The sequence below is a fragment of the Ambystoma mexicanum genome, chromosome 4p (assembly GCF_040938575.1).
Source record: "Ambystoma mexicanum isolate Mex_15411 chromosome 4p, UKY_AmexF1_1, whole genome shotgun sequence".
Classification (NCBI taxonomy): domain Eukaryota; kingdom Metazoa; phylum Chordata; class Amphibia; order Caudata; family Ambystomatidae; genus Ambystoma; species Ambystoma mexicanum.
The window spans coordinates 99838826-99865790 of NC_090927.1; the positions used below are offsets into that span (position 1 = coordinate 99838826).

Below are 26965 nucleotides of genomic sequence, written 5' to 3' on the forward strand. Positions count from 1 at the left end.
GTCCATTTCTCTATCCTTTACTTTCACTGTATCTTCTTCTAGGTGTCCCTTTCTCTACCCTTTACTTTCACCGTGTCTTGCTCTAGATGCCCCTTTCTCTATCCTTTACTTTGTCTTCTTCTAGATGTATCTTTCTCTATACTTTACATACACTGTCTCTTCTTCTAGATGTCCCTTTCTCTACCCATTACTTTCAATGTGCCTTCTTTTAGATATCCTGTTCTCTATCCATTACATTCACTGTGTCTTCTTCTAGATGCTCCTTTCTCTAACCGTGTCTTACACTGTGGGGGTCATTCTGACCCTTGCGTTAGGGAGTTAATGGCACCGGTAAGGATGCCGGTGCCATTAACCCCCTACCGCCATATTCCGAGGTCACTTAGCGGGTCCCACCAAGAACAGCTGTTCTAACCAGCCGCCCTTAGCGGGACCCGTTAAGGGACCATGGAGCTATTAACGGGCCCGTTATTTGCGGGCCCGTTATTAGCTCCTTCCCCATTTCCATTGTGCCCTATTGGGGCTCAAATGGGAATGGGGAATTGTTTACGAAATGGGGACTTACCGGGTCCACATAGGTCGGAATGTCCCGGTAAGTCCCCATTCCGTCTACCCGGACCCGGATTTGGAGGTAGCCATGGTGCTAAGAGCACCATGGCTACCTCCAAACTCTGAATGCCCCCTCTGTCTTCTTCCATATATCGCTTTCTCTATCCTTTACTTTCACTGTGTCTTAATCTAGATGTCCCTTTCTCTATCCGTTACTTTCACTGTGTCTTCTTCCAGCTGTCCTTTTCTCTATCCCTTACTTTCACTGTGTGTTCTTCTAGATGTCCCTTTCTCTATCCTTTACTTTGTCTTCTTATAGATGTCCCTTTCTCTATCCTTTACTTTCACTGCGTCTTCTTTTAGATGTCCCTTTCTCTACCCTCTACTTTCACTGTCTTCTCGTAGATGTCCCTTTCTCTATCCCTTACTTTTAGTGTGTGTTCTTCTAGATGTCACTTTCACTATCCTTTTCTTTCCCTGTGTCTTCTTCTAGATTTCCCTTTCTCTATCTTTTACTTTCTCTACCCATTACTTTCACTGTGTCTTCTTCTAGATGTCCCTTTCTCTACCCATTACTTTCACTGTGTCTTCTTTTAGATATCCTGTTCTCTATCCATTACATTCACTGTGTCTTCTTCTAGATGCTCCTTTCTCTAACCGTGTCTTACACTGTGGGGGTCATTCTGACCCTTGCGTTAGGGAGTTAATGGCACCGGTAAGGATGCCGGTGCCATTAACCCCCTACCGCCATATTCCGAGGTCCCTTAGCGGGTCCCACCAAGAACAGCTGTTCTAACCAGCCGCCCTTAGCGGGACCCGTTAAGGGACCATGGAGCTATTAACGGGCCCGTTATTTGCGGGCCCGTTATTAGCTCCTTCCCCATTCCCATTGTGCCCTATTGGGGCTCAAATGGGAATGGGGAATTGTTTACGAAATGGGGACTTACCGGGTCCGCATAGGTCGGAATGTCCCGGTAAGTCCCCATTCCGTCTACCCGGACCCGGATTTGAAGGTAGCCATGGTGCTAGGAGCACCATGGCTACCTCCAAACTCTGAATGCCCCCTCTGTCTTCGTCCATATATCGCTTTCTCTATCCTTTACTTTCACTGCGTCTTCTTCTAGATGTCCCTTTCTCTATCCTTTACTTTCATTGTGTATTCTTCTAGATGTTCCTTTTTCTATCCGTTACTTTCATTGTGTCTTCTTCTAGATGTCCCTTTCTCTACCCTTTACTTTCACTTTGTCTTCTTCTAGATGTCCATTTCTCTACCCTTTACTTTCACTGTATCTTCTTCTAGGTGTCCCTTTCTCTACCCTTTACTTTCACCGTGTCTTGCTCTAGATGCCCCTTTCTCTATCCTTTACTTTGTCTTCTTTTAGATGTCCCTTTCTCTATGGTTTACTTTCACTGTGTCTTCTTCTAGATGCCCCTTTCTCTATCAATTACCTTGTCTTCTTCTAGATGTCCCTTTCTCTACCCATTACTTTCACTGCGTCTTCTTCTAGATGTCCCTTTCTCTATCCTTTACTGTGTCTTCTTCTAGATGTATCTTTCTCTATACTTTACATACACTGTCTCTTCTTCTAGATGTCCCTTTCTCTACCCATTACTTTCAATGTGCCTTCTTTTAGATATCCTGTTCTCTATCCATTACATTCACTGTGTCTTCTTCTAGATGCTCCTTTCTCTAACCGTGTCTTACACTGTGGGGGTCATTCTGACCCTTGCGTTAGGGAGTTAATGGCACCGGTAAGGATGCCGGTGCCATTAACCCCCTACCGCCATATTCCGAGGTCACTTAGCGGGTCCCACCAAGAACAGCTGTTCTAACCAGCCGCCCTTAGCGGGACCCGTTAAGGGACCATGGAGCTATTAACGGGCCCGTTATTTGCGGGCCCGTTATTAGCTCCTTCCCCATTTCCATTGTGCCCTATTGGGGCTCAAATGGGAATGGGGAATTGTTTACGAAATGGGGACTTACCGGGTCCGCATAGGTCGGAATGTCCCGGTAAGTCCCCATTCCGTCTACCCGGACCCAGATTTGGAGGTAGCCATGGTGCTAAGAGCACCATGGCTACCTCCAAACTCTGAATGCCCCCTCTGTCTTCTTCCATATATCGCTTTCTCTATCCTTTACTTTCACTGTGTCTTAATCTAGATGTCCCTTTCTCTATCCGTTACTTTCACTGTGTCTTCTTCCAGCTGTCCTTTTCTCTATCCCTTACATTCAATGTGTGTTCTTCTAGATGTCCCTTTCTCTATCCTTTACTTTGTCTTCTTATAGATGTCCCTTTCTCTATCCTTTACTTTCACTGCGTCTTCTTTTAGATGTCCCTTTCTCTACCCTCTACTTTCACTGTCTTCTCGTAGATGTCCCTTTCTCTATCCCTTACTTTTAGTGTGTGTTCTTCTAGATGTCACTTTCACTATCCTTTTCTTTCCCTGTGTCTTCTTCTAGATTTCCCTTTCTCTATCTTTTACTTTCTCTACCCATTACTTTCACTGTGTCTTCTTCTAGATGTCCCTTTCTCTACCCATTACTTTCACTGTGTCTTCTTTTAGATATCCTGTTCTCTATCCATTACATTCACTGTGTCTTCTTCTAGATGCTCCTTTCTCTAACCGTGTCTTACACTGTGGGGGTCATTCTGAACCTTGCGTTAGGGAGTTAATGGCACCGGTAAGGATGCCGGTGCCATTAACCCCCTACCGCCATATTCCGAGGTCCCTTAGCGGGTCCCACCAAGAACAGCTGTTCTAACCAGCCGCCCTTAGCGGGACCCGTTAAGGGACCATGGAGCTATTAACGGGCCCGTTATTTGCGGGCCCGTTATTAGCTCCTTCCCCATTCCCATTGTGCCCTATTGGGGCTCAAATGGGAATGGGGAATTGTTTACGAAATGGGGACTTACCGGGTCCGCATAGGTCGGAATGTCCCGGTAAGTCCCCATTCCGTCTACCCGGACCCAGATTTGGAGGTAGCCATGGTGCTAAGAGCACCATGGCTACCTCCAAACTCTGAATGCCCCCTCTGTCTTCTTCCATATATCGCTTTCTCTATCCTTTACTTTCACTGTGTCTTAATCTAGATGTCCCTTTCTCTATCCGTTACTTTCACTGTGTCTTCTTCCAGCTGTCCTTTTCTCTATCCCTTACTTTCACTGTGTGTTCTTCTAGATGTCCCTTTCTCTATCCTTTACTTTGTCTTCTTATAGATGTCCCTTTCTCTATCCTTTACTTTCACTGCGTCTTCTTTTAGATGTCCCTTTCTCTACCCTCTACTTTCACTGTCTTCTCGTAGATGTCCCTTTCTCTATCCCTTACTTTTAGTGTGTGTTCTTCTAGATGTCACTTTCACTATCCTTTTCTTTCCCTGTGTCTTCTTCTAGATTTCCCTTTCTCTATCTTTTACTTTCTCTACCCATTACTTTCACTGTGTCTTCTTCTAGATGTCCCTTTCTCTACCCATTACTTTCACTGTGTCTTCTTTTAGATATCCTGTTCTCTATCCATTACATTCACTGTGTCTTCTTCTAGATGCTCCTTTCTCTAACCGTGTCTTACACTGTGGGGGTCATTCTGACCCTTGCGTTAGGGAGTTAATGGCACCGGTAAGGATGCCGGTGCCATTAACCCCCTACCGCCATATTCCGAGGTCCCTTAGCAGGGCCCACCAAGAACAGCTGTTCTAACCAGCCGCCCTTAGCGGGACCCGTTAAGGGACCATGGAGCTATTAACGGGCCCGTTATTTGCGGGCCCGTTATTAGCTCCTTCCCCATTCCCATTGTGCCCTATTGGGGCTCAAATGGGAATGGGGAATTGTTTACGAAATGGGGACTTACCGGGTCCGCATAGGTCGGAATGTCCCGGTAAGTCCCCATTCCGTCTACCCGGACCCAGATTTGGAGGTAGCCATGGTGCTAAGAGCACCATGGCTACCTCCAAACTCTGAATGCCCCCTCTGTCTTCGTCCATATATCGCTTTCTCTATCCTTTACTTTCACTGCGTCTTCTTCTAGATGTCCCTTTCTCTATCCTTTACTTTCACTGTATCTTCTTCTAGGTGTCCCTTTCTCTACCCTTTACTTTCACCGTGTCTTGCTCTAGATGCCCCTTTCTCTATCCTTTTCTTTGTCTTCTTTTAGATGTCCCTTTCTCTATGGTTTACTTTCACTGTGTCTTCTTCTAGATGCCCCTTTCTCTATCAATTACCTTGTCTTCTTCTAGATGTCCCTTTCTCTACCCATTACTTTCACTGCGTCTTCTTCTAGATGTCCCTTTCTCTATCCTTTACTGTGTCTTCTTCTAGATGTATCTTTCTCTATACTTTACATACACTGTGTCTTCTTCTAGATGTCCCTTTCTCTACTCTATACTTTCACTGCATCTTCTTCTATGTGTCCCTTTCTCTACCCTCTACTTTCACTGTGCCTTCTTCTAGATGTCCCTTTCTCTATCCATTACTTTCACTGTGTCTTCTTCTAGATGTCCCATTCTCTATCTTTCACTTTCACTGTGCGTTCTAGATGTCCCTTTCTCTACCCTTTACTTTGCTGTGTCTTTTTCTAGATGTCCCTTTCTCTACCCTCTACTTTCACTGCGTCTTCTTCTGGGTGTCCCATTCTCTACCCTCTGCTTTCACTGCATCTTTTTCTAGATGTCCCTTTCTCTACCCTCTACTTTCACTGCATCTTCTTCTAGATGTCCCTTTCTCTACCAAATACTTTCACTGTGCATTCTAGATGTCCCTTTCTCTACCGTTTACTGTGTCTTCTTCTAGATGTCCCTTTCTCTACCCTTTACTTTCATCTGCACCTTGCTGTGAGTTATAAACATTTATCTGAGCCATCATACATTAAATTCCTCAAAATGTACCCCTCGCAGGTCATTGACCATTCACAGGTTAATTTCAGAAGTCTTCCTGGCTATAAGCCTGGCTCCTCATAACTGCCCCATATGTGACTGACAAAGAGTGAATGGTTTAAGCGTATCCAGTCATCTTTTGTGGCTCCACGTGTCCTTATGGCTGTTGTCCACTGGATAGACTCTGTAAGACCTCCCTTTAACTCTGGTGCATGTTTGGAAAACATACATAGGCTTAGCTAGCTCTACTAACAAAAAACTTTTGCAAGGAAATTGATGGCATCAATATGGCCTCAGGCCTGCTAATGACCCTTTGTCCCTACCTTATTCATAGATCTGGTAATAAAAAGAAATGATGGCGGGAAGATTTATCACTCTCTTCCTCTGGTATTGAGACACATGGATGGCCCAGAAGACCCACTGCTTGTTCCTCTGGGGGCCCCCTAATTATCTTGATAGGACATCCTTGCTTCACCACCAGAAACTGATCGAACTAATCAAGTTTCCTTAGACTTTTCCTTAGAAAACGGACAGAGCACAGAAATGCCAACTTCACAACCCCCCATCACCACCTGCCGCTATTCCAATCGGTACACTCTGAAAGCATAGACACCAACCTTAGAATAACCAGCTTTGACATAAATATTGTCACAAAAGAGGCTTTTTATCCAATTTTATGGCACAATAGCGTATTCCAAATTCTATGCCGCAAGAGAACCCAATGTTCTTCCTTTGTAATAACATCTGAAGGGGATGGGGGACAATTGGCGAGTAGCCTCGTACTAATGCTGATCACATTCATCGGAACCCAATGCTAATACTTTCTTTTCTCTCCCACAGAAAAAGGCCCCCAGTGTGAACATCATTGAAGTTTGACGCCGGCTGCCGCTTCTCTCTATGCCGCCAGTGGGGGTCACCGCTGCAGAAGAACCAGGATCAGGTTGGTAGGGAAGGACTGCAAAAGCAGCTCTCAGGTTAAAATTCCAGCCAAGCAGATCTCAAGTTTCTCTAATAGTACACCAAGGATCGACCCTCTGTCTTTCTTCCTCAACGGACATATGCATGATGGAGGAAGAGCGACGCTCAGGACCGCGCATGAGAAATCCATCTGAGAGCCATTTTACAAAACATACCATGGGTAGAAGGTAGAAGAGCAAACACGAAGCAATAGTACATTTTCCGGAACTTACGGCTTTGGTGGATTGTCCAAATGGCATGTTCAACGCACCAAATGTTTTGAACGAAAGAGGTTTAACAGCATATTGCGAGGACGTCTGAAAGGACAATGGACAACCCTATGGGACTTACGTGGTACAGAGAAGGCCTTGATTAATACTGGGCCTTGTGGAGACTTACGTGGAATCCAAGTCATTGACCTTCCATTGAGCGGTCGTTGACCTTCCATTGAGCGGTCATATCTTCTGCCACCGGGGGATCAGCCAAGTCACTGACGTAAAGCCAAGCTGCCAAGGGACCGATCTGTGTCACTGATGGCCGAAGGCACCTGGAGACGGCTCCCGATGGGACGGTCCTGTGTGCTCAAACTCAGAGACACAGTAGACTTGTCGGGTTTCTAACTCCCGTCCGATATTACTTAGCTTTACTGAACCGCATGCTGGTCGTCGTGCTCTATAGCAGTCACTGTCAGCCAGGGCTTTTTTCTATAACACAGGATGTGACACGTTGGTAGAGTCACAAACTTAAACAGTGCTACTGGGGAAGGAGTGGGGAAGGGACAGGGCAACGCTGTGAGCACCTGGCCTTCTAGACTGTTCAATCTTCCACTACCAGTAATGATTGTATTTGACAGACCTCAGTCCACATTCCCTTATATCCTATTGCAATACGAAACGAGTTCTGAATATCAATGGATGTGCGGCCATTTCATTCGGTCTTGTGGTTGGTCTTCATGGCAACCAGTGCCTCGAGGTGGAGTGTTGGGGGTGGGGGGAAAATCCCATCTAAAATGGATGAAAAGTACCTTGGTTCTCCTCCTGAGGTGTAGTAGCCCTGAGCTTAGCAGATGGTTGACAACAGTTCTAAAATAACCATTACTACGGCCCACCAGATAGTATAGATTAGGATTCCACCAGAAGAAGCACCGTCTCCACCCACAGAGAGCTGGATCCACAGCTTCTCATCGGTGGTCTTTTCACTCCAGGGTGCGTCACCGGTGTGACTTTTATAGCACAAGTGGGTGGGGGAAGAGTAGAGATGGAGGAAGAGTTGGAGAGACTAAGGCGAGTGAGCTTGGAAGAGAAATCAGGGGCATGGTACAGGGAAAGGAGTAGAGAGGAAGAGGTGCCAATACACAGAAATCCCAGAAATGCCTCTGCTTTCCTCTTTCCCATAGTCCTTCTGCTCATTTCCCTTCCTCCTCCCCTTTCTGCTCCCACCCTCTTTCTCGCTCTTCGATGCCAGCAGAGTCCATGGCAAGATCTGGGAGCTGTGGGGTGCTAGGCCTATACGGGAGACGTCTTCTGGGAAAAGGGCTTTAAGATTTGAGGGGAGATGCCCCCTCTCTCTAGAGAGGGGGCTATGGATCTGGTCATGGCACTCGGTTGTATATTATCAATTAAAATGGACTTTTTCCTGAATTCAGAAAACACGTTTTTTGTTTGTCGTTTTTCTGTTATTTCTCCATCCTTTTAGTATGAGGGATTGGGGGGGCAGACACCCCGAATGTCCCCCTTTCTCTTACTATCCCCTTACTCTAAACCTTTCCCTTCCCTTCATGATTCTGTCTTTTTTATTGTACTTTTTGTAATTCCCTTTGTCTTTTTCCTCCTTTATCTATTCCTAGGACTCACTCTAACTGCAGGCCTGGTGAAATTGGGGAAGAACTCTAAAATGTGATGGAGGAGCAGCGACTATAAGGACAAGATTCTGACACAGCTTCTATCTTTACGAAAATCAGTAGAGAACCATCTCTGTCAAAGATACCACACATTCACAGAGGGTCATAGACAAGCAATTTAATTATTGCAAAGTCACTGCGTGAAAATGCCCAGTCATTTCTTTAACTACTCTATTTACAATGACTTTGCAGTGTTTGTGTCCTGATCCCAACAAAGACCACTAAAGACGTGCTGTCCACTACCAAACATAAAACTGAAACAATCTTGACAGCTGTAGGAAAAGTCATGCGTGAACCACATTCGCTATGTGGCATCGTGATGATGTAAAACATGTATCTTATGAACACATACAAATATGCATACAAAGAATGAACAAAGACTTCACAAATGTAAAAGGTCCTGTATGTATTACACAGTACGGACATGTTTCAGTACCTTTTAACAGATTTAGACATTCTTCAGGAGATCAATATTTAAGCGACTTAAGTCATTGTTCACATCTGTAAAAATACGGACGGGCAAATGTATTAAAAAAACAAAAAATGGGAGGCACTTGTGTTGTAAATGTAATAAGCTGCATGGAAAAAAATGTATTTTCCACTCTTACCTCTTATTGGAATGAGGTGAAAAAGACTAAAATGGTTGTGTAGGTTCTCCAGACCTGCAAACTGTACGGGCCACACACCAAGCATTATTGACACGCACTAAGCATCTTCCACTGTTCTACTTCACTTTGATCTCAAGTACCAAGTTCTTGTTATTGTTCAGAGACCCCTTGTCGTCTTTTATGGCCATCGTTGTCGGGTAGACTTTCTGTTTCAATTTGAGTATAAGATTCCCTGCTTCCCGTTGATAATCTGCTCTTTTACTGCCATTCCTATGTAGTCTAAAATAACTGGCTGTAAGGCAGATTCTCTCTTCAAAGATCTGGGATATAAACAATTGAATCTAATTAATGAATCACTAAATGTAGGTTTTCTGCATGGGTGCACACGCCAGGTACCATTTTCTGTAAAGATTGTAATATCGAGACAATATGCTCCGTGGGAACGATTGTGCCGGAGAATTCCAATTAGGGATCATGACAGCTTTGCAATTTTTAGGCACACTAACATAGGAATGTATTCTTTATACTTTCCCTTGCTTTACCTAGAAAAGGAAGAGAAGTATTTTACCCATTGAACAATCTACAACTAGAAAGAATCAAAGAAGTGTGAGTACTACTACATAGGAAGTCAGTCTTCCCTTTAATTTAGGCTAATGTTCAACCCATTCTGTTCTCTGCAAATTCACCCCCTGCAGATTGCAGGTGAGAAAACACTAAAATGGTTGTGTAGATTCTCTAGACCCGTACAGATTGCAGGGTCTAGAAATCTACACAACCATTTTAGTGTTTTCACATCTGAATCCAGGAAGAGGTAAGAGTGGAAACTAAGCTTTGTTTCCCTCCTGCTTATGTAACATACAACACTAGGGGCTCCCAATTTTTTAAAATTTTAAAAATAATTTACCATCACTTTCTGTATTGTTACAGATGTGAACACTGACAATATTCACCCCATGAAGAATGTCCCACACCTGTTAAAAGTGACTGAAACATGTCGGCATGAGATGATCAATGATGTATAATAAATACATGCAGGCCCTTTTCCATTCGTGAAGTATGTGTAAAATTTTGCATGTATATTTGTAGGTATGTCTCCATGTGATCCAAGTTTTACAATCTGACAGTGCCACATGGCTGATATGTTTCACACATGACTTTTCCTACAGCTGCCATCATTTTGTGTTTCAGATTTATGGCTGACTGTGGACAACATGTCTCTTCTGATCAGTGTTAGAATAAGGATATGCATACTGCAAGTCATACAAATATATTGTAAATAAAGGAATTTAGGAGATGGCTGAGCAGTTGAGTTCTGTGACTTTGCAATAGATTGCTTGTGTATGAACTACTGAGGTTGTTGTATCTTTCGACGGAGAGAATTCTTTAGAGTGGCGGAATTCAGGAAGAGAAATTTGCCATAGAGGTTCTTTTTAAACAATCGGGAAAGGGAATTCAAGTAGATGGTTGCACACTGTGGCATTCGCCTAGATGGGTCAATCGTGGCTTACAGAGCTCATGGTGTAACTGTTTTATGTCTTGTATGGCCCAGTGGTCTTTGCCCAACCAGCGTTGTCGTATTATTTGGAAGTAATATGGATGCATGGAGGATGCAGGACCATGAACTATATCCATTGCGCTCCAGCATTAGGTCTGGTTGTGTTAATGGAGGCCAGCAAAATGAGAGGCAGACTGGCCATGGTTTCTATACCTTGCACACAGGGGTGCAAGTGCCAAAGCCGTGCACAATAAGCGGGTGCTTAGCTGTACCCAGACATATATCAACAATTCATGGCATTGCTCACTCACCCTGACCCACCCCCAAACAGCACACCCAGCCCACATGGCTATAGCCTCATATCTCTTCCTGCTCAGTCCCATGGAGCCCCTCCACCCAACTGACCCAAGCAGTCATCTTCTAGTATCTCCATACTGACCACAGTTCTCCTGTAAATGGATTTCTATGGCTTTGGGTCCTAATCCATATGCCCACGGGGGGGCGAATGATACCAGCCTACCCACGGACTAAGCGTGGCCAACCGATGAAAATGATAAGGTGCGTCATTGATTGGGAAACTGCTATTAGCAACCGCAGGGCTCTTTTAGTGGGTCATGAGATTACAGATGTTCTGGGAGGGTTGGGGGGCAGCATGATAGTCAGAGTCACAGAGTGCACAGTCAAAGAAGCCGGGCTCCAGAATGGACACCCTAAAGACCTTCACCCTATTCGACCACATGACCTTCAGGAAAGAATTCCAAAACCTGCATCTTCTGCCACAAATCAGCTAAAGATCCCTGTAATTGGACCACACACTACAACCAGATCCACACAGACTCCGCCCACGATCCTTGCCAGCCGACACGCACCCGTACCTACACCGCCCTTGTATCCCTATACACCCTGAAGCTTTGCAAGCACTTCTACCTTCGTTAGATGGGCTGGCATCCACCGCCACCACTCTATCGTTGGTTTCTGGTGTAAATAATCACACACAGACATATAAAACATTGCCTTCATCAGCCAATCAGATCGGAGTATGCCCGGCCCTCTACCAATCACCTCATCTTGCATACTCTGTATCTGCCAGAGCACGCTGCAGACTGCCTCATTTTATAATGCAATCATTCACTACCGCAAGGCACTGCAATCTTTAGCTCTCAAGATGTTTGGACTATGGGCCTCATTACACGGATGGCGGTAGGGATTTACCGGTACCGGTAAAATACCGGTACCGGTAAATCCCTCCCGCCTTACTACGAGGTCCCTTAGCGGGTTGGTGCTTTAACGCCTGCTTTTTGCAGGTGTTAAAAACCAACCCGCTAACGGACCTTGGTGCTAATTACGGCACCGCAAAATTGCGGTGCCGTAATTAGCGCCTTCCCCATTCCCATAGAGCCCTATGGGGCAGAAATGGGAATGGGGAAGGGCAATGGCGGAAGGGGGATTTACCGCCCCACCAACCTTGGAATGGGGCAGTAAATCCCCTTTCCGCCAAGGCGGTGCCGGTATTTTACCGGCATGAGCCATGGCGCTAATAGCGCCATGGCTCACCGCCTTCCGTGTAATGAGGCCCTATGACTCCAATCAGCCCTAGCCACCAAAGTCAATGGTGAGGGATCATGGGAGTTGTAGTCAAAAATATGTGGAGGGTTTTTGATTGATTATGACTGGTTATTTATAACGTGCTTAATACCCAGAGGTTTCTAAGAGCAGACCCGGGGATCGAACCTGTGTTGCTCCACGTCGTCTTGCTTTCAAGGTGAGCGCGTTGCCCTTGAGCTATCCTCCCAGGATAGGGTTGCAGACAATTACACTACGGGAGGGCACAAAGGTACAAGCTCTCATGAACATACAAACTTGGAAAAACCAGACACCTACTTAAAAAAGAAAAAAATGTTATTTGTGAAGGCCCATAGTTTGGAAAGGCAAATAAGTCTAGAACTCCAAAGAACAAGGACAGTGTGACGTGAATGGGCTGGGCCACTTCTGCTTCCACAGTCACGCTCTTACGCAGGTTTATCCTTCTTCTCTCCACACAGATAGCTGCAACATGGATTCTCTGCATGTAGGGTGGCCAACCGTCCCTTGTTTTGCAGGACTGTTCCGATATACAGGTTTGCGACCTGCGTCCCGCACACAGTCTCTGCGGGGCAGCAAAAAGTCTTGACTTTGTGTCTCTGTCGCATCAGTGTTCCAAAGCCTTCCTGGCTTGGAGTTCACACATTTCGTGTGATCGTTGAAAGCACAGGGAAGCCCAGCACAGTGGCATAACACAAAATGTGGGGGCCCCCTGTGAGCAACGCTGAGCCTCCCCCGCCCCGCACCAAGCTCTATAACAAAGCAAGTGCCTCGCCACTCTCTGGGCATGCCTGGACCGCCATGCATGTGCAATGTACATGATGCTCATGCTGCTGTAGGGAAACGCTGTGCACTGTGGAAGGACGAGTGTTAAATAAAGCTTAAATCTTTCACCTAGCGTAGAAACAAGGAGGCTGTGCCCAGGCCTGGACTGGCCCACTGGGACATCGTGAGTTTCCCCGGTAGGCTTCGAGGCATAGGGCCCCTCTTCTTGGGGGAGGAAGCATACATACATTCATGCACATTATAATGATTCTGGCAGTCCGTGGCTAGCACTTGCACAATGTAGGGTACGAAACCGCACATGCCCTAGTGTGCGCGCCAGCTGCGCAGCGCAGGCCATCCGTGCTCACTGGTCGGATGCACTACCAGTCCCTCTGCACACCCAGCTACAGGGAACACGGTGGTTGTAGGAATCAAACCTCCCACCCCCCACCAATGTATCCCACTAAGCTGTGCGCATGTGCGCCTGCCCAGCTTCCGCCTGGGTGCCGCTCAGAAGATTTTTTAGCAGTCCACACAGACACAGCAATTACCTGACATTTTCTTTCTCTTAAAATAAGTACCTTGTCTTGATATTCTGCTAATTTGCATTATACTACTAATCACCTATAATCCCTAACAGCAAAATACACCACAAGAGGTTAAAAACGAATACGAAAAACTGCCTCCATGAACAGAAGAATCTAACCAAGATATGCCTGCACACATTAATCAAAAATGTTCCCTCCCCACCCATGACTCCAAAACCACACTCTACCACACTTACATGAAGATGCTACCGGACAACCTTGACTCTTTCTGTCTTTGCTCTGCAAAAGGTTAGCAAACGTGTATCTACTCCACTTGCTTTATATTGGTTGTAACATGAATAACGTTCACGCGCCAGAATTTCTGTTGCTCATTGTGCCTTAACAAAAGCGTTGCCCACACTATATAATCTAACTACAAGCGCAAATATCGGATACTGACTGTAGGTAAGCAGGTTACTGGGATGTGTAACCAAATCCCATACTTCCCCTTCTTTGTACATATGTCACGCAAGTGCTTTGAAGCAGCCCCCTTGTAAGTTAACGCATTATAAATCGCAAATATTAATTTGCCCTCTAAGGATTTTGAAAAGACAAATGTGATGCTCAGCGTCTCCTACTTTAGCATTGCTAACATTACCATATAAGTGGAGAGCAACATTGCAATATCATTTACTTAGCCTACAAGGGATAATGGGCATGGACTATGCCTGGGATTACTCGTCCGTAGCATCAGGGCACTGGAAATTCAGACAGGAGAATGCTTTTCACACAATCTGCTCATTTCCAAGTGTTCAGAGTTCGATTTAGGCATAGACCTTCACACATTGTATGGTAACTCACTTCTATACAAAACAGTTTCACTGAGCACTTGTGTAATCCTACACAATGATATAAGGGTGGGGGATATTGCAAACAATCTTCTATGCACTGCAAAAGAATTGTGTATGTGCAGAGTCATGACATTCTTAAAATGCACATAATATGTTGAGGCATTTAAATATGCCATGCTTGCAAAGTATTAGTATTGTGGGTCTGCAAATATCCCAGTGAGTGTTTCCTGCTGCAATCCCTCACTTTTTATAGTGCTCCATCAACTAGTATTGAGGCAAGCACAGGGGCCGGGGAAGGATATGTGTAGTAGCATCACTCTTTGCGGGCGATGAACTAAGCAGCAAATTTCAAAGACCAAGTCAGATGTTTCGGCAGTGTTTGAAGGAAATGAAGGAAATGAAGGAAATGTGTAGCGTGTTTGCTAAAGGATCGGAAATTCTAGTACCAATCTAGACAACAGCACCTTCTTTATCTTTCTATGCTACACTGCTGAGTGCTTTTCAATGTAAACATGTGTGCTGTGTGTGCAGTCTCTAGCATCTCACTGCATCTTACAGACAAGGGATCCATAGTTACAGAAGAAGGCACTAAATCAGTTGTATCTCTGATGAATTGATGCAATTAACTTAAAAGGCATATATGTGTGATTTTCTACAACAGGGCTCCATAATAAACCTCAGTAAGGCTCTTGTTTAATTTAACCTAGGCTGTGGTGCACAAGGGTGGGCAGAACTATACACTTTATTATGTGCCCTGTCATGTCACTCCCTATGTCAGGGGTACAAGCAGGGCTCTAATCAGATTTTGCTCCCTACTTGGAGTCAAATGATTTTTCAGGGAGTAAAAACGTAATTGGCTTTGCCAATAGGGATACTTTCCGTTTATTAAAATATGTTCTTTCCCCATAAAATTCCTTTTAAGATCGGGCATTAATATTATTAGAGTTCCTTCCTTCCTATGCCACTGCTCTACTGGTCACTAATTCGAAAACATATCAGTGGAGCTTTGTGGTTTGAAGAAATATGGTCATTGTTTCTCATTTCTGTTGGGCACATTTTCCTTTTTTAGGGAGCAAAAATGCACGGTGCATATGTCTCTTAGCTGTAATGCTGCTGTTATCACTGCCCACAGGAGAACGTAATGTGGATAGTAAGCAGAGGCACAGGAATCATTGATCATCCTATTCTGAGGTGCAGTTATTCTGATGCAATTATCATCCTTACGCAAATTCTTAGAAGAATGTTCTCCTGGCCCTTGAATTACTTAAAGTGGCACTTGAACTCCGTTCAGCACGTTTTTTCCTCATTGCTTTTAATTGCCATTAATCCATCAGCAAATGTATTCTATCTGAGTTTCTTGACCGCCACATCAGTTATGACAAGAGATATTTGAGGGCCACAAACGCAAGGTACGTTGTCCACAGAAGTAACAGGCTGACAATCCAGCCTATTCAAGGAGTGGAACCCACCTACCCCAACCCACCAACAAGCGCCAACCTACCTAACGGTCAATGAACAATAACGCAGCAGCCTTGATAAAGACCCCTTGGGTCGAAACACGTGTCGGCTGACCATGAGATTATCGCATCAAGAATACAATTCCCTTTTTTGAAAAATCAGAATACAACGAAATATTTCTTTAAGAATAAATATTGTTTGCACGAGATATCTGGGAACACAACTAAGACATATTTGTGTTTAGTAATACAAATGAGTGATTTTTCAGTGGCATAAAACATACAGGGCCTTGTTAATACTTGGGGAGGTACCCAATACCGCCCAAATGAATTACTGTTTCCGCCAGTTGGTCCGTAGGAATTTCCCCAGGATTACAACTGGTGGTGGCGGTGTAATTACCCATTCCTACTGAGTCCATGTTGGGTCCATTGGACTCAATGTGGCTTTTTTTGTGCAATTACTGCAGCATAAACTCTGGCGACTTTGGCGTTCAGTTGGAGGATTTACCTCCAGGATTTTCCTGGAGGCAAATCTTCCACTCCAGGCCCAAAATCATAATTTGGCGTAGTGGTAAACTTTACCACTTACCGCCGAACTCGTAATGAGGCTAACATTTTACTCTGCACAGAAGTATGTTTGCAAGGTACTTTGGCAGATATTGAAGTTTTGGACTGGTTGATGAGTTTTCTGTATAATCACATATGACTTATTTTAGCCCATGTGTTTTAAAAAAGTGTTGTTAGATTTTTAAAGAATTGCAGTGGCTGGGAGAGGAAATTCCTTTCCAAACACTTCTGCGACGGTAGCTCACAAAGTGGCTTACCTCATTAGTCAGTTGCCCACATGGAAAATAATGTGCGCACAACAGCCAACCGGTTACGCACATAGAGAAAAATAATTAGAGGGAACATTGCCCCGCACCGTTACAGGGTGCTCTCTGGAGGAGGTGGGTTCCTGGAGACACCGGTGGGGAATCCATGCGGTGCTCACGAAACGGGTGTCACGCTTTCAGAAGACTTGGCAACAACACAAAACTCTATTAACTGCATACTGGGAAACACCCAACTGCACAGTGGGGAGATTCTGCTGGATGGTGAGTTGTGCCGGGAAAGAAGCGCTCTTTTTGAATTGTTCAGCACTTTAATGATGGCATTGGCACTTGGTTTTGTTAACATTCAAATGCGCCTTTAAAGAAAAGTATCTGCTTGCACTTTCCTGCTTGGTTGGGGGAGTGTTTCATCTTTGCTCCGGAGTAGCATGTTTGTCTTCTTCCTTTAGTATGTTGCTGAATCACAGATCATATTAGGCAGTTTTCCCTTCTTTGGTTCCAGCAGAACAGGACCGACAATAGAAGCTGCAGTTCTGGGCTTCAGCAGCTCTGCTGGTTGTTGCTCTGCTTTCAGTGTTTCGAGGATGTTTGGTTTCAGCAGGCACTGCCAGGTGTGACTAACCAGTGTCTTGTGCATTAAATAGGCATGCCGTTCACTAACTCCTGCATTGCCTATGTAACAGGTGGGTCTGGCAGCTGGGTTTGTTGTGCTGAAGCTGTGTTCTCTCCCCAATACTGACTTGATTCTCTGTCAGAGGTGGGCTCGCCTTCCAGCTAGTGTGAATCTGTGTTCTTGCACTTGTTGTCCTGGATTTCCGATTATACAACCAGCACTTTAAGTCACAGAAGGCAAAGAAAGCCAACAGTTGGGGCTTTTGTGTAGGCATAGGAAAGGCACTTGCCAGGCACTGCCGTAGTGGTATCAACTGGCTATTGATGGTAGCTGGTGCAAAATGGCACCCATACATGGCCATCTAATAGCAGTGCCTGGCAAATGCCTAGTACGCATACATGAGCCAAAACATCTGGCTTTGCCAATGCTTATGTTTAACAGGACTTCAATGAAGGACACACATAGGGCTTATATATCGAGTAGCTGAAGGCAGACCTGGTTCAGACTTTTGTATTACACCAGTAGCACGTTTACCACCCCAATTAAGTCGTTGACTCGCAGAAGACTGCTTTGACAAAACACTGGCAGCTGATTTGAGTGCAAAGTTTGATGGTAAGGTTTGATTAAAGTGAGCTGAAAGAGTTCACATGAGGAGGTGTTTTGGTCGAGGAGAGGCAGGAGCTGGGTGTGAATGCTCACAGGGGTTAGCATGGCCATGAGCAATCAATGGATGGCAAAATAACCAAACACTTAAAAGCTTTGTGTCCCTCCTCATATGCCATCTCTCCCTATCTGTATTCTAATGCAATAGTTCAGTAGGCCTCGGGGAATAGGGCCTCTTTTCTTGGGGGAGGACAGATACATAAATGTGTGCGCCTGCGCATTGTGGGGCACTAAACCGCATGTGCGTTAATGTGCTCAGCATGCACAGGTGCGGCTCGGGCCACTCGTGCTGTCCGCCTGGCTGTCACTACCAGTGCAGTGCTCCTCCAGCGACGACGAGGCGAACAGACGCCTGCATCGACCATTTGGCACTGGCTGCACACAGGAGGGTAAGCAGGGTTCCGTTCCAGACTTCCAGTACCACATGTATGTTGTATGTGCATGTGCTGGCAGTGCTGCCCTGCCACCCAGCCGAAGCCAACATTTTCTTGGGGGATACTCCCAATCCCCTCATAGAAGCGTTGGGCTCACGCCCTGTGCTCGCTTGTTGGGCAAAATATGGGGACTAGTAAAAAAGAAATCCAGGGCCACTTTTGGTTCCCAGTCCAGCCCTGGCTGTGCCTGGCTCCTGAGTCCTGGCACCCAAATGTACCAGCCAGTTCTGTGTGTGGCCAGTAATATTATGCAGAGCAATGATAACATAAGAAAACCTGTTCATGCTGGCTCTGCCAGTCTATGCCAGTATCCCCATGAATTAACATTCTCTTGTTGGCTTTGCCCTTAATGCCAGTAAAACACTCCTGCCACAAGAAGAAAGCATGCTATTGCTGCTGCACAAATTGTTTGCCCAACCCCAATCCACCATGTAAGAATACTCATATTGCTTTGCTCTCACTGCCAGTAAAACATGCAACGCTAGAGTAAAGAACCATTTCTTTGTTCGGCTGCCATATGCCTCCACCCAATATAATCATGTTGACTATGCCTTTAACAGCAGTAAAACATGCAATGGCACAGTAAGAAAACATTTACTTGCTGACTGCACAAGTGCCCCCAACCCTCCCAATGTACAAACACACATCATGTTGGCCCTGCCCCTTATGTGAGCAAAAAATGTCATGACAAAGAAAGAAAATGTCCAGTCTGCATGCCCCATTGTGCTATAAACCCTGACCCCTCCTCTATGTTATACCATCCATCAACTTGGCTTTGCCCAAAAATGCCAGTAAAAGAAAACATCCATGATCCAATGCCCCAGTCTTGCACGCACACATTCCTACCCATTCACCCACCAGCCACTCGCTGATTGGCGTCTGGTGATTAATTTAATTGGAGGGGTGTAAACATTTCCCACAAATATGTCAGAGTGTGTGAACATAACGAGGGAGCACGAACAAACTAAAAGTGAAAGATTTTTTAATAATGGAATAAAATGGTGAATTACATAGAATTTGTGGAACATTGGTTAAAAATCAAGACAATTTGCAATTGGTTTTAATCCAGATATCCAATAGATGAAATTCACTAACAGTGCACAGGTGCATTTCCACGATGCCCAAAATATATTCCAGTAGTAAAGCATTGTCACGCTGGCCGTGCCCATACATGTCCACTTTGGCAGTACCTATGTACATGCCAGTATTCCCATATAACAGTGGTCTTCAAAGTTTTTTGGCCTGGGCCCCCCCTGTGCAAAATTTGGGCAGGCCGGGCCCGCCCCCCAAAAATGCCAAATGGACAGTATGTACAAATGGCTATGAACTATTGTGCCCCGTCATTGGCACTGGGGGGAGCACGGGGGAAAGCATGGTATTTTTGACTAGACATCTATGATAGATATCCAGTAAGAAAAGTACCATCCCTGTCCCCTGGGCTCCACAGCGCCTCAGAAGGAGACCTGATTTTGGCAGGTGGGTCAGGGGATTGTGCAACAAAGGCATTTTTAAAATGCCTTTGTTGTACAACCCCACTTCCCCCCTCTACCTCACACTTGCCAAAATCAGCTCAACGGACCAAAACAAACTAACACACACACCCATTCACACAGCATTCATACAAGCACCCATCACCATACACTCACTCATAACACAAGGATACATGCATCCATACATATACTTAAATAAAAACATAAATGAACATAAACGTACCTTCTGCAGGGGCCTGTGCGTGGGTGCTGAAATGCTCCCGGTTGCTATGTCCGTATGTGCGAGGAGGCGCAGGAGATCCCCCTCGCACATACAGACATGCAGTGCCCCAGCCAGCATTTCCAATGAGCAATGCAAGACTGGTGAAGCAAAACACCCACAGCCTTTCATGGCTCAGTAAGCACGTGCGCCTGGGAAAATGAACTGTCAAAGGGAAACACTGTTTCCCTTTGACAGTTCAGCCAGCCCAAGAGCACTCCCTCAGCTGTAAAAATCAGCTGAGGGAGTGCTCAGTGTTTCACTGGACTAGTCTCCTCCATAATGGGTGAGGGGGCCACTGGGTGGATGTCCCCTCACCCATTATTGACGGCCCAGCCCCCAGGCTCGGACTGGCCTATAGGGCAATAGGGCAATGCATGTACCGAAAATGCAAAATGCTAGTGTGGGCCAGTCAAAATGGGTCACTTTTCTGGCCAATGGCCAATGTGAGCCGGTTTGATGAGTTACTTCAAACAGTCTGTGACTAAAGGAATATGAATATCCATTCGCAACTGTGGGCTGCTTTTTCATTGGTGCCTGAGAAGTTTTATGGTCCAGTCCGACTATGTGAGCCGCCCCAGCGCATTTCGTCCAATCTAATGTATATATATATATATATATATATATATATATATATATTTTATTTTTTTTTTATTTTTTTTATACATTTCATGCTGGGCTCTCGCCCACCTTGGAATGTGGCCGCGTCCCACTGGAGGGGAGAGGGGGGCACACCCCACAGTTTGAAGACCTCTGCCATGTAGGTCTTTCCACAAGCAGAGCGGGTCCCACTGGAGGGGAGAGGGGGGCACACCCCACAGTTTGAAGACCTCTGCCATGTAGGTCTTTCCACGAGCAGAGCGGGTGTGAGCAGCCGCCGTCAGCCGTGCCCAGCCTGCAGGTTTAATCCCTGCCTGGCCCCTGTGGGCCTCCAGTGAGTATTTCTGTGTGCTTTTAAAATTATTAACGGGCCCTCGCTCCGAGCGCTGATCTCCCTCCTCCCCCCTCCCCCCGCAGCCACTTCCTGGTCCTCCCTCCCGCCCACCCCCCCCCCTCTGATTGGTGCCGTGGGTTGTCCTTCCAGGACTACCCGACGGCTGCTCTCCCCGCTCGCTTCTTTCCAAGAGCAGAGCGGGTGTGAGCAGCCGCCGTCAGCCATGCCCAGCCTGCAGGTTTAATCCCTGCCTGGCCCCTGTGGGCCTCCAGTGAGTATTTATGTGTGCTTTTAAAATTATTAACGGGCCCGTGCTCCAAGCGCTGTTCTCCCTCTTCCCCCCTCCCCCTGCAGCCACTTCCTGGTCCTCACTCCCTCCTGCTACCTGCCCGCCCACACCCCACCCTTGCTCCCCCTCCCATTGGGTGCCTTTTGATTAAATCTGACCCCTTGGGCAGCCCCCTGCCCGGTAGCCCCCTCGGCTAAGGGCCCCTTAGGCAAAGGGCGGCTCCTACGACTGCGGCTCCCTGTGTGTCTGTAGGTGTCCGCAGGGGACACCAGGTGCCAGTTTCACTTTGCTATCTCCACCTTCTCCCGGCCCACCCCACCTACACCTGGTCACTTCATTCGCATGGTGTCTTCACCTCACTGTGTTCCACAGTTGTGGTAAACTAGGGTTTTCTCCCCTTGCAGGATTCTCAAACTTAGGTGGCCTCTGTACCTAATACGCATTACTGTTGTTTCTGAAATGTGGTAAACTAGGGTTTTCTCCCCTCGCAGGATTCTCAAACTTAGATGGCCTCTGTACCTATTACGCATTACTGTTGTTTCTGAAATGTGGTAAACTAGGGTTTTCTCCCCTCGCAGGATTCTCAAACTTAGGTGGCCTCTGTACCTATTATGCATTACTGTTGTTTCTGAAATGTGGTAAACTAGGGTTTTCTCCCCTCGCAGGATTCTCAAACTTAGGTGGCCTCTCCACTGTGTACCTAATACGCATTTACTGTTGTTTTTTCTGAAATGTGGTAAACTTGGGCTTGCCGCTCACTTCCTGTCTGCGTGCTCTCGTATCGTCTGTCTTCCCCCCCCCAATCCCTCCTACTCCATGGTGCTCTCTATCTCGCCTATCTTCTCTAACTGCTTCTCTATTGACTATCCTGCTCTCCTCACTAAATCTGGTAGGAAAAAGTTTAAAAAGGACATCCTGGTCTCCAACCCAGGCCTCCCTATCGCTGACACCTACACTAGTGCCTGCTCCAAGGAAACTCTCACTGACATCCTCTTTTTCGTGCCTTCGCCTGACCTATGGACCCTTCATATGTTCTCTGTGCTCTCTCCTTTCTCCGCTTCTCCCATTAATGGTGGCACTCTTGGCCCCCTTCTGCTCCTCTAAGGCCATCATTAATGTCTACGCTAATGGGACCGTCTTGGTCCAAGGCCCTCAGGCCAACCTTCACCTCTTTGATAGACGCTTCCCACGCCTCATCAACTTCCTTTCCTCTCCTGCTGTCCCCCCTCCTCTGTCCTCGGCTACCTTGCCTCTACCCTCCCTCCCTGCCCCCTCTCGTGCCCCTTCTTCACCTCCTTCTTCAATACCTCCGCAGGGCGTACCTCTGATCTGTACCCCTCCCCGGAATTCCTTCAAGGATGGCAACCTTCTCCACATTGCCACTCTTAACTCTCGCTCTGCCATCAAACATTCCTCTGATATCTGTCGCCTTCTTGAGGAACTGGACCTTGACGTCCTCGGTCTCGATGAGACATGGTTCACGGCCAGCTCTGTCACCAGCTTTGACACACTCCTACCTGACGGTTACAAGTTCCTCTCTGTGCCCAGGCCCAACCGTGCAGGGGGGGTGTAGCCCTTATCTTCCCTGAGTGGATTCCTGCCACTGTCACTCCTACGCAGACCTACTCCTCTTTTGAATGTCTTATCTGCCGACTCTCTCTCTCTCCTAGCCATTCCCTTACCGTGGCTACTATCTATCGGCCACCTGGTCAAATTTTCCTCCTTCCTCTCTGAGTTGGCTGACCTCTCCTCCTCACTCCTGTCCTCAACCACTCAACTCCTCTTTCTTGGTGACTTCAACATCCACCTGGATGCCTCCTGTCCCCCCTCTGGACTCTTTCGTGACCTCTGTGACTCTCTCTCACTCTCTATTCTCCGTCTGGGCCTACTCATTCTGCAGGGCACACTCTTGATGCTCTGATCTCTTCTGACCTTCCCCTCTGCGTCCCTCTCTCCACTCCTCTCTCCTGGAGTGATCACTTTCTCCTGCTCACCCTCCCTACCCCACAGGCAAAGCCACCCTCATCACTGCCACCCACCTTCTCGGTCATCCGACCCATGAAGCGCGTGTCAGTTGAGGCTTTCGCTACCACCTTGTCGCCCCCCCCCTTCAGCTGACTCCCACCCTGACACAGCCCTCTCCATGCTCCACTCTGCTATATCTGATACTCTTGATATCCTTGCCCCCGTCATGAGAATCCGCCTGAAGCCCAAAGCCAAATGTAACTCCTGGTATGACTCGGATCTCGTCACCCTAAAACGCAAGTGCAGGGTGGCAGAGAGGAAATGGCGTGCTTCATGTTCATCCTCTGACAAACTGGCCTGCCGCCTGCTCCAAAGGCAATACCGTCTCTCCGTTCTCACCAAGAAGAGAGCCCTTATCCAAGCCTGCACCTCTGCGGCATCTAACAACTCGGCCGAACTCTTTAAAATCTGCAAGGAGCTTGCCAACCCTGCTGCAGTCTCTACCTCTCCTGTCCCCTCCCAGGCCCTCTGCACTGCACTGGCCTCTCACTTCATCTCTAAACCTCAGGACATCCTGTCCTCACTCTCCTCCTATCACCCCCCTCCCTCTCTTCCCGGCTCTTCCTCTGGCCCTTCTGCAGCCACCCCTCCTCCCTCCTTCTCTGCCTTTCCCCTTTTTTCTGCTGACAAGGTTTCCAGACAAGTCCGATCTATGAAAGTCTCATCTAAACAGGTTCATCCCTGTTCCTCCAAAACTATCAAGGACCACATTGACTCCCTGGCTCCTGCCCTGGCTGACTTTTGCAACCACTCCTTCGCCTCTGGAGTCTTCCCATCCCCCCTTAAGCACTCCCTTGTGCACCCTCTTCTTAAGAAACCCTCTTCCGACCCCTCCTGCCCGGCTAACTATCACCCAATATCCATCACTCCCTTCCTGGGCAAGCTCCTGGAGAAACTGGCCATCTCCCAGCTTAACCTCCATGCTGAATCTGTTGGTAGTCTTCATGACCATCAATCTGGCTTCAGAGCTGCCAGAAGCATGGAAACTGCTTTACTGAACATCCGTGAGGACCTGCTCTTGAACCTCGACTCCAACACTCCGTGTGTTCTCATTCTGCTCGATCTCTCTTCTGCCTTTGACACTGTCAACCATGCCATCCTGCTCAACCGTCTCCGTGTCAACCTGGGTATCACTGGTCAGGCTCTGGTGTGGCTGACCTCTTTCCTTTCCAATCGACCCTCCCAGGTCCAACTGGGGTCCTTCCTCTCTGATATCTTTTTCTCCACCTGTGGTGTCCCCCAGGGATCTAATCTCTCTCCCTGGCTGTTCAACCAGTATCTGGAACTCCTTGCCCACCGCATCGCCGCTCTCTGCCCCAACTTTCAGTGCTATGCGGACGATACCCAGCTCATTTTCAGGCTACCCTCGGCCTCCTGCTCTCCTTCCCTCATCTCTGACTGTCTGTCTGCTATCCAGGGATGGTGTGCCGCCAATGACCTCTGTCTTAATGCCAGTAAGACTGAGATTCTACTCATCGGCTCACCCACTCCCTCCTTCCCTGCAGCTCTCTGGCCAGCCTCTCTTGGCCCTCTTCCTGCTCCTACCTGCAAGGTAAAAAACCTCGGGGTCAGCTTCGACTCCACACTCTCCTTCTCTCCTCATATATCGGACGTCTCTAAGAAGTCACACTACCAGCTGCACCTCCTCAGAGGTATTCTTCCCTTCCTCTCCTTCCCCCAGAAGCTCACTGTCTCCCGAGCCCTGGTTCTCTCGAAGCTGGACTACTGTAACAGCCTCTATCTTAATCTGTCTGCCTCCTCTCTCCGCCCCGCTGCAACTCATCCAGAACAGAACTGCGAGACTTGTCCTTGGCCTCAAGCCCAGGGACCGTATCTCTCCAGGACTGAAATCTCTACACTGGCTCCCAGTGGCTGCGAGGATTAAGTTCAAAACCCTCTGCATTGTCCACAAGGCCTTCTGGGGCCTGGGGCCTAAATACCTTCAACTCTCTCTTCCTAAATATCTTCCTTCCCGAGCCCTTCGCTCATCCGTCTCCAACTCCCTCAGGGTCAGCCGCTTCTTGAAGTAACGAGCTGGGGGTAAATATCTCTCCGCGGCAGGGGCCTCCCTCTGGAACACCCTTCCTGCCTCCCTGAAACTTGAGGAGAACCATCTCCGGTTCCGGAAGCACCTCAAAACCTTCTTCTTTGCTTCTGCTTTCTCTCTCCGACTCCCCTGCTAAATTCTTCACTGAAACTGCACTGAATCTGCAACTGGGCCACTCTCACCGACCTCGGTCCTGGGCCCAGTCACTCTCCACGTGCACTGCCTCCCTGGCAACCCCTGCACTGCGGTACTGTCTCTGTATCCCTACAGACCCCCCTTCCCAGCACTTGCCTGCACTTACCTTGCACTTGCCACCAGCTGGCCCTATTTATTTATTTTATTCTACTTACCTTGTACTGCACTTCCCCCCTCCCCCTTGCACTTTTTCCCTTCCCCCTACCCCTGCACTTGCGCGATCTGAATGACACCTGGCCTAGTAGGATTGTTGTCTGTCTTCCCCTTGTTCCCCCCTCCTTGCCTCGTCGCGCCTTGAAACACTTGTGTCTAGGCGCGTTACAAATGCCATATCATATCATTTCAAATCATGTAAGAACATGATAATTTTTGCTTTGCGCATAATGCCAGTAATGATACTATAAGCATAAATGTCCAGGCTGGCTCAGCCAATATATGGCAGTATCCCTGGGTAAGGGCATACTCCTGTTGGCTTTGCCATTCAAAATGCCACACCACAATAAGAAAACATGTCCAAAAAATGCCAGTCTACCCACATAGGAAGACTAATCATGTAATAGCATATCATGTTTACTTTATCGTGGATGGCTTCCCATTAGAAATGTCATGCCAGAGTAAGAAATGGCTAGTCTGACTGCACACAAATGCCAGTCTACACTTGTCTAGCCAATTAAAAGCACTTATTATGCTTGCTTTATCATACATGCTTAGAAACAATGTAATGCCACAGTAAGAAATGGCTAGACTGGCTGCAACCAAGTGCCAGTCTAGCTAGACAGGTAATAACTTATCCTGCTTGCAGCTTGCTTTATCATGGATGGATGCCCAAAAATGCACTAACTCCCATTGAGCCCCCAGCCATCAAATCCCGCCCTTCACTCCCTACCCCTCACGCTCGCCGACCAAAATTAGCTCTTCAATGGCCATCTCAGCATAAACTCACTCACAAACGGACACCCATTCACACAAAATTCAGTCTCTCATTTACTCCATGCACTCTGGCACCCATTCAACACTCACTCACTCAATCACATACATTACATAATTCACCCTTACATACACGCATGCATACACATTTACAAACATCCATCATACGCATGCAACACCCTTGCTCGCACACACACTTTAAAAAAAGAAATTCTTACCTCCTTTATCCCGGTAGCAAGGGACTCCTCCCCAGGTGGGCATCCGGCTCCCTGAGCTCCGTCGCGCTGACAGGAAGCAGCAAGCATGGAGATCCCCTGGTTCCTAGTTCCTGACATGTGCAGAGGAGCCGGAGTGCCTCCATCAGAAAGAAATGTTCAGATTACGCAGCGGGGTGGAGGATCCAGCCAGTGCTTAAAGTGGGCCGGGGTCTGCCGGGGCCAGGCCCCGGCAGTCTCCAAAAAGTGGGACTGAGCCAGTGCTTAAAGTGGGCCGGGGTCTGCCGGGGCCCCGTCCCACCGCCTGCAACAATGGCAGGATGCATCATCCCGTCGCGGCCGCAGCCGCGACGGGAGATGCGCCTGCCATGAAGTCAGGCGAGCTGACAGAAGTGGCAGCCAGCCAGCCACAGGGACGCTGTGCGTAGCTGCCACTTCCGTCAGTCATAGTAACTGCATCTGGTGACCCCTCGCGCGAGAGGTCACCAGA

At 47.3% G+C, this 26965-nt stretch overlaps 1 protein-coding gene across 4 annotated transcripts in view; it reads left to right on the plus strand.

Annotated features, from left to right (window-relative positions):
* Positions 1 to 8021, plus strand: part of FNDC4 (fibronectin type III domain containing 4) — a 761063-nt gene extending 753042 nt beyond the window's left edge. For all 4 annotated transcript variants that reach the window (XM_069605448.1, XM_069605449.1, XM_069605450.1 and 1 more), the window contains one exon: positions 6254 to 8021. In XM_069605448.1, coding sequence (XP_069461549.1) covers positions 6254 to 6289 — 36 coding nt within the window. In that variant the 3' untranslated portion in view covers positions 6290 to 8021. The remainder of the gene's footprint in view (positions 1 to 6253) is intronic.
* Positions 8022 to 26965: the final 18944 nt, after the last annotated feature.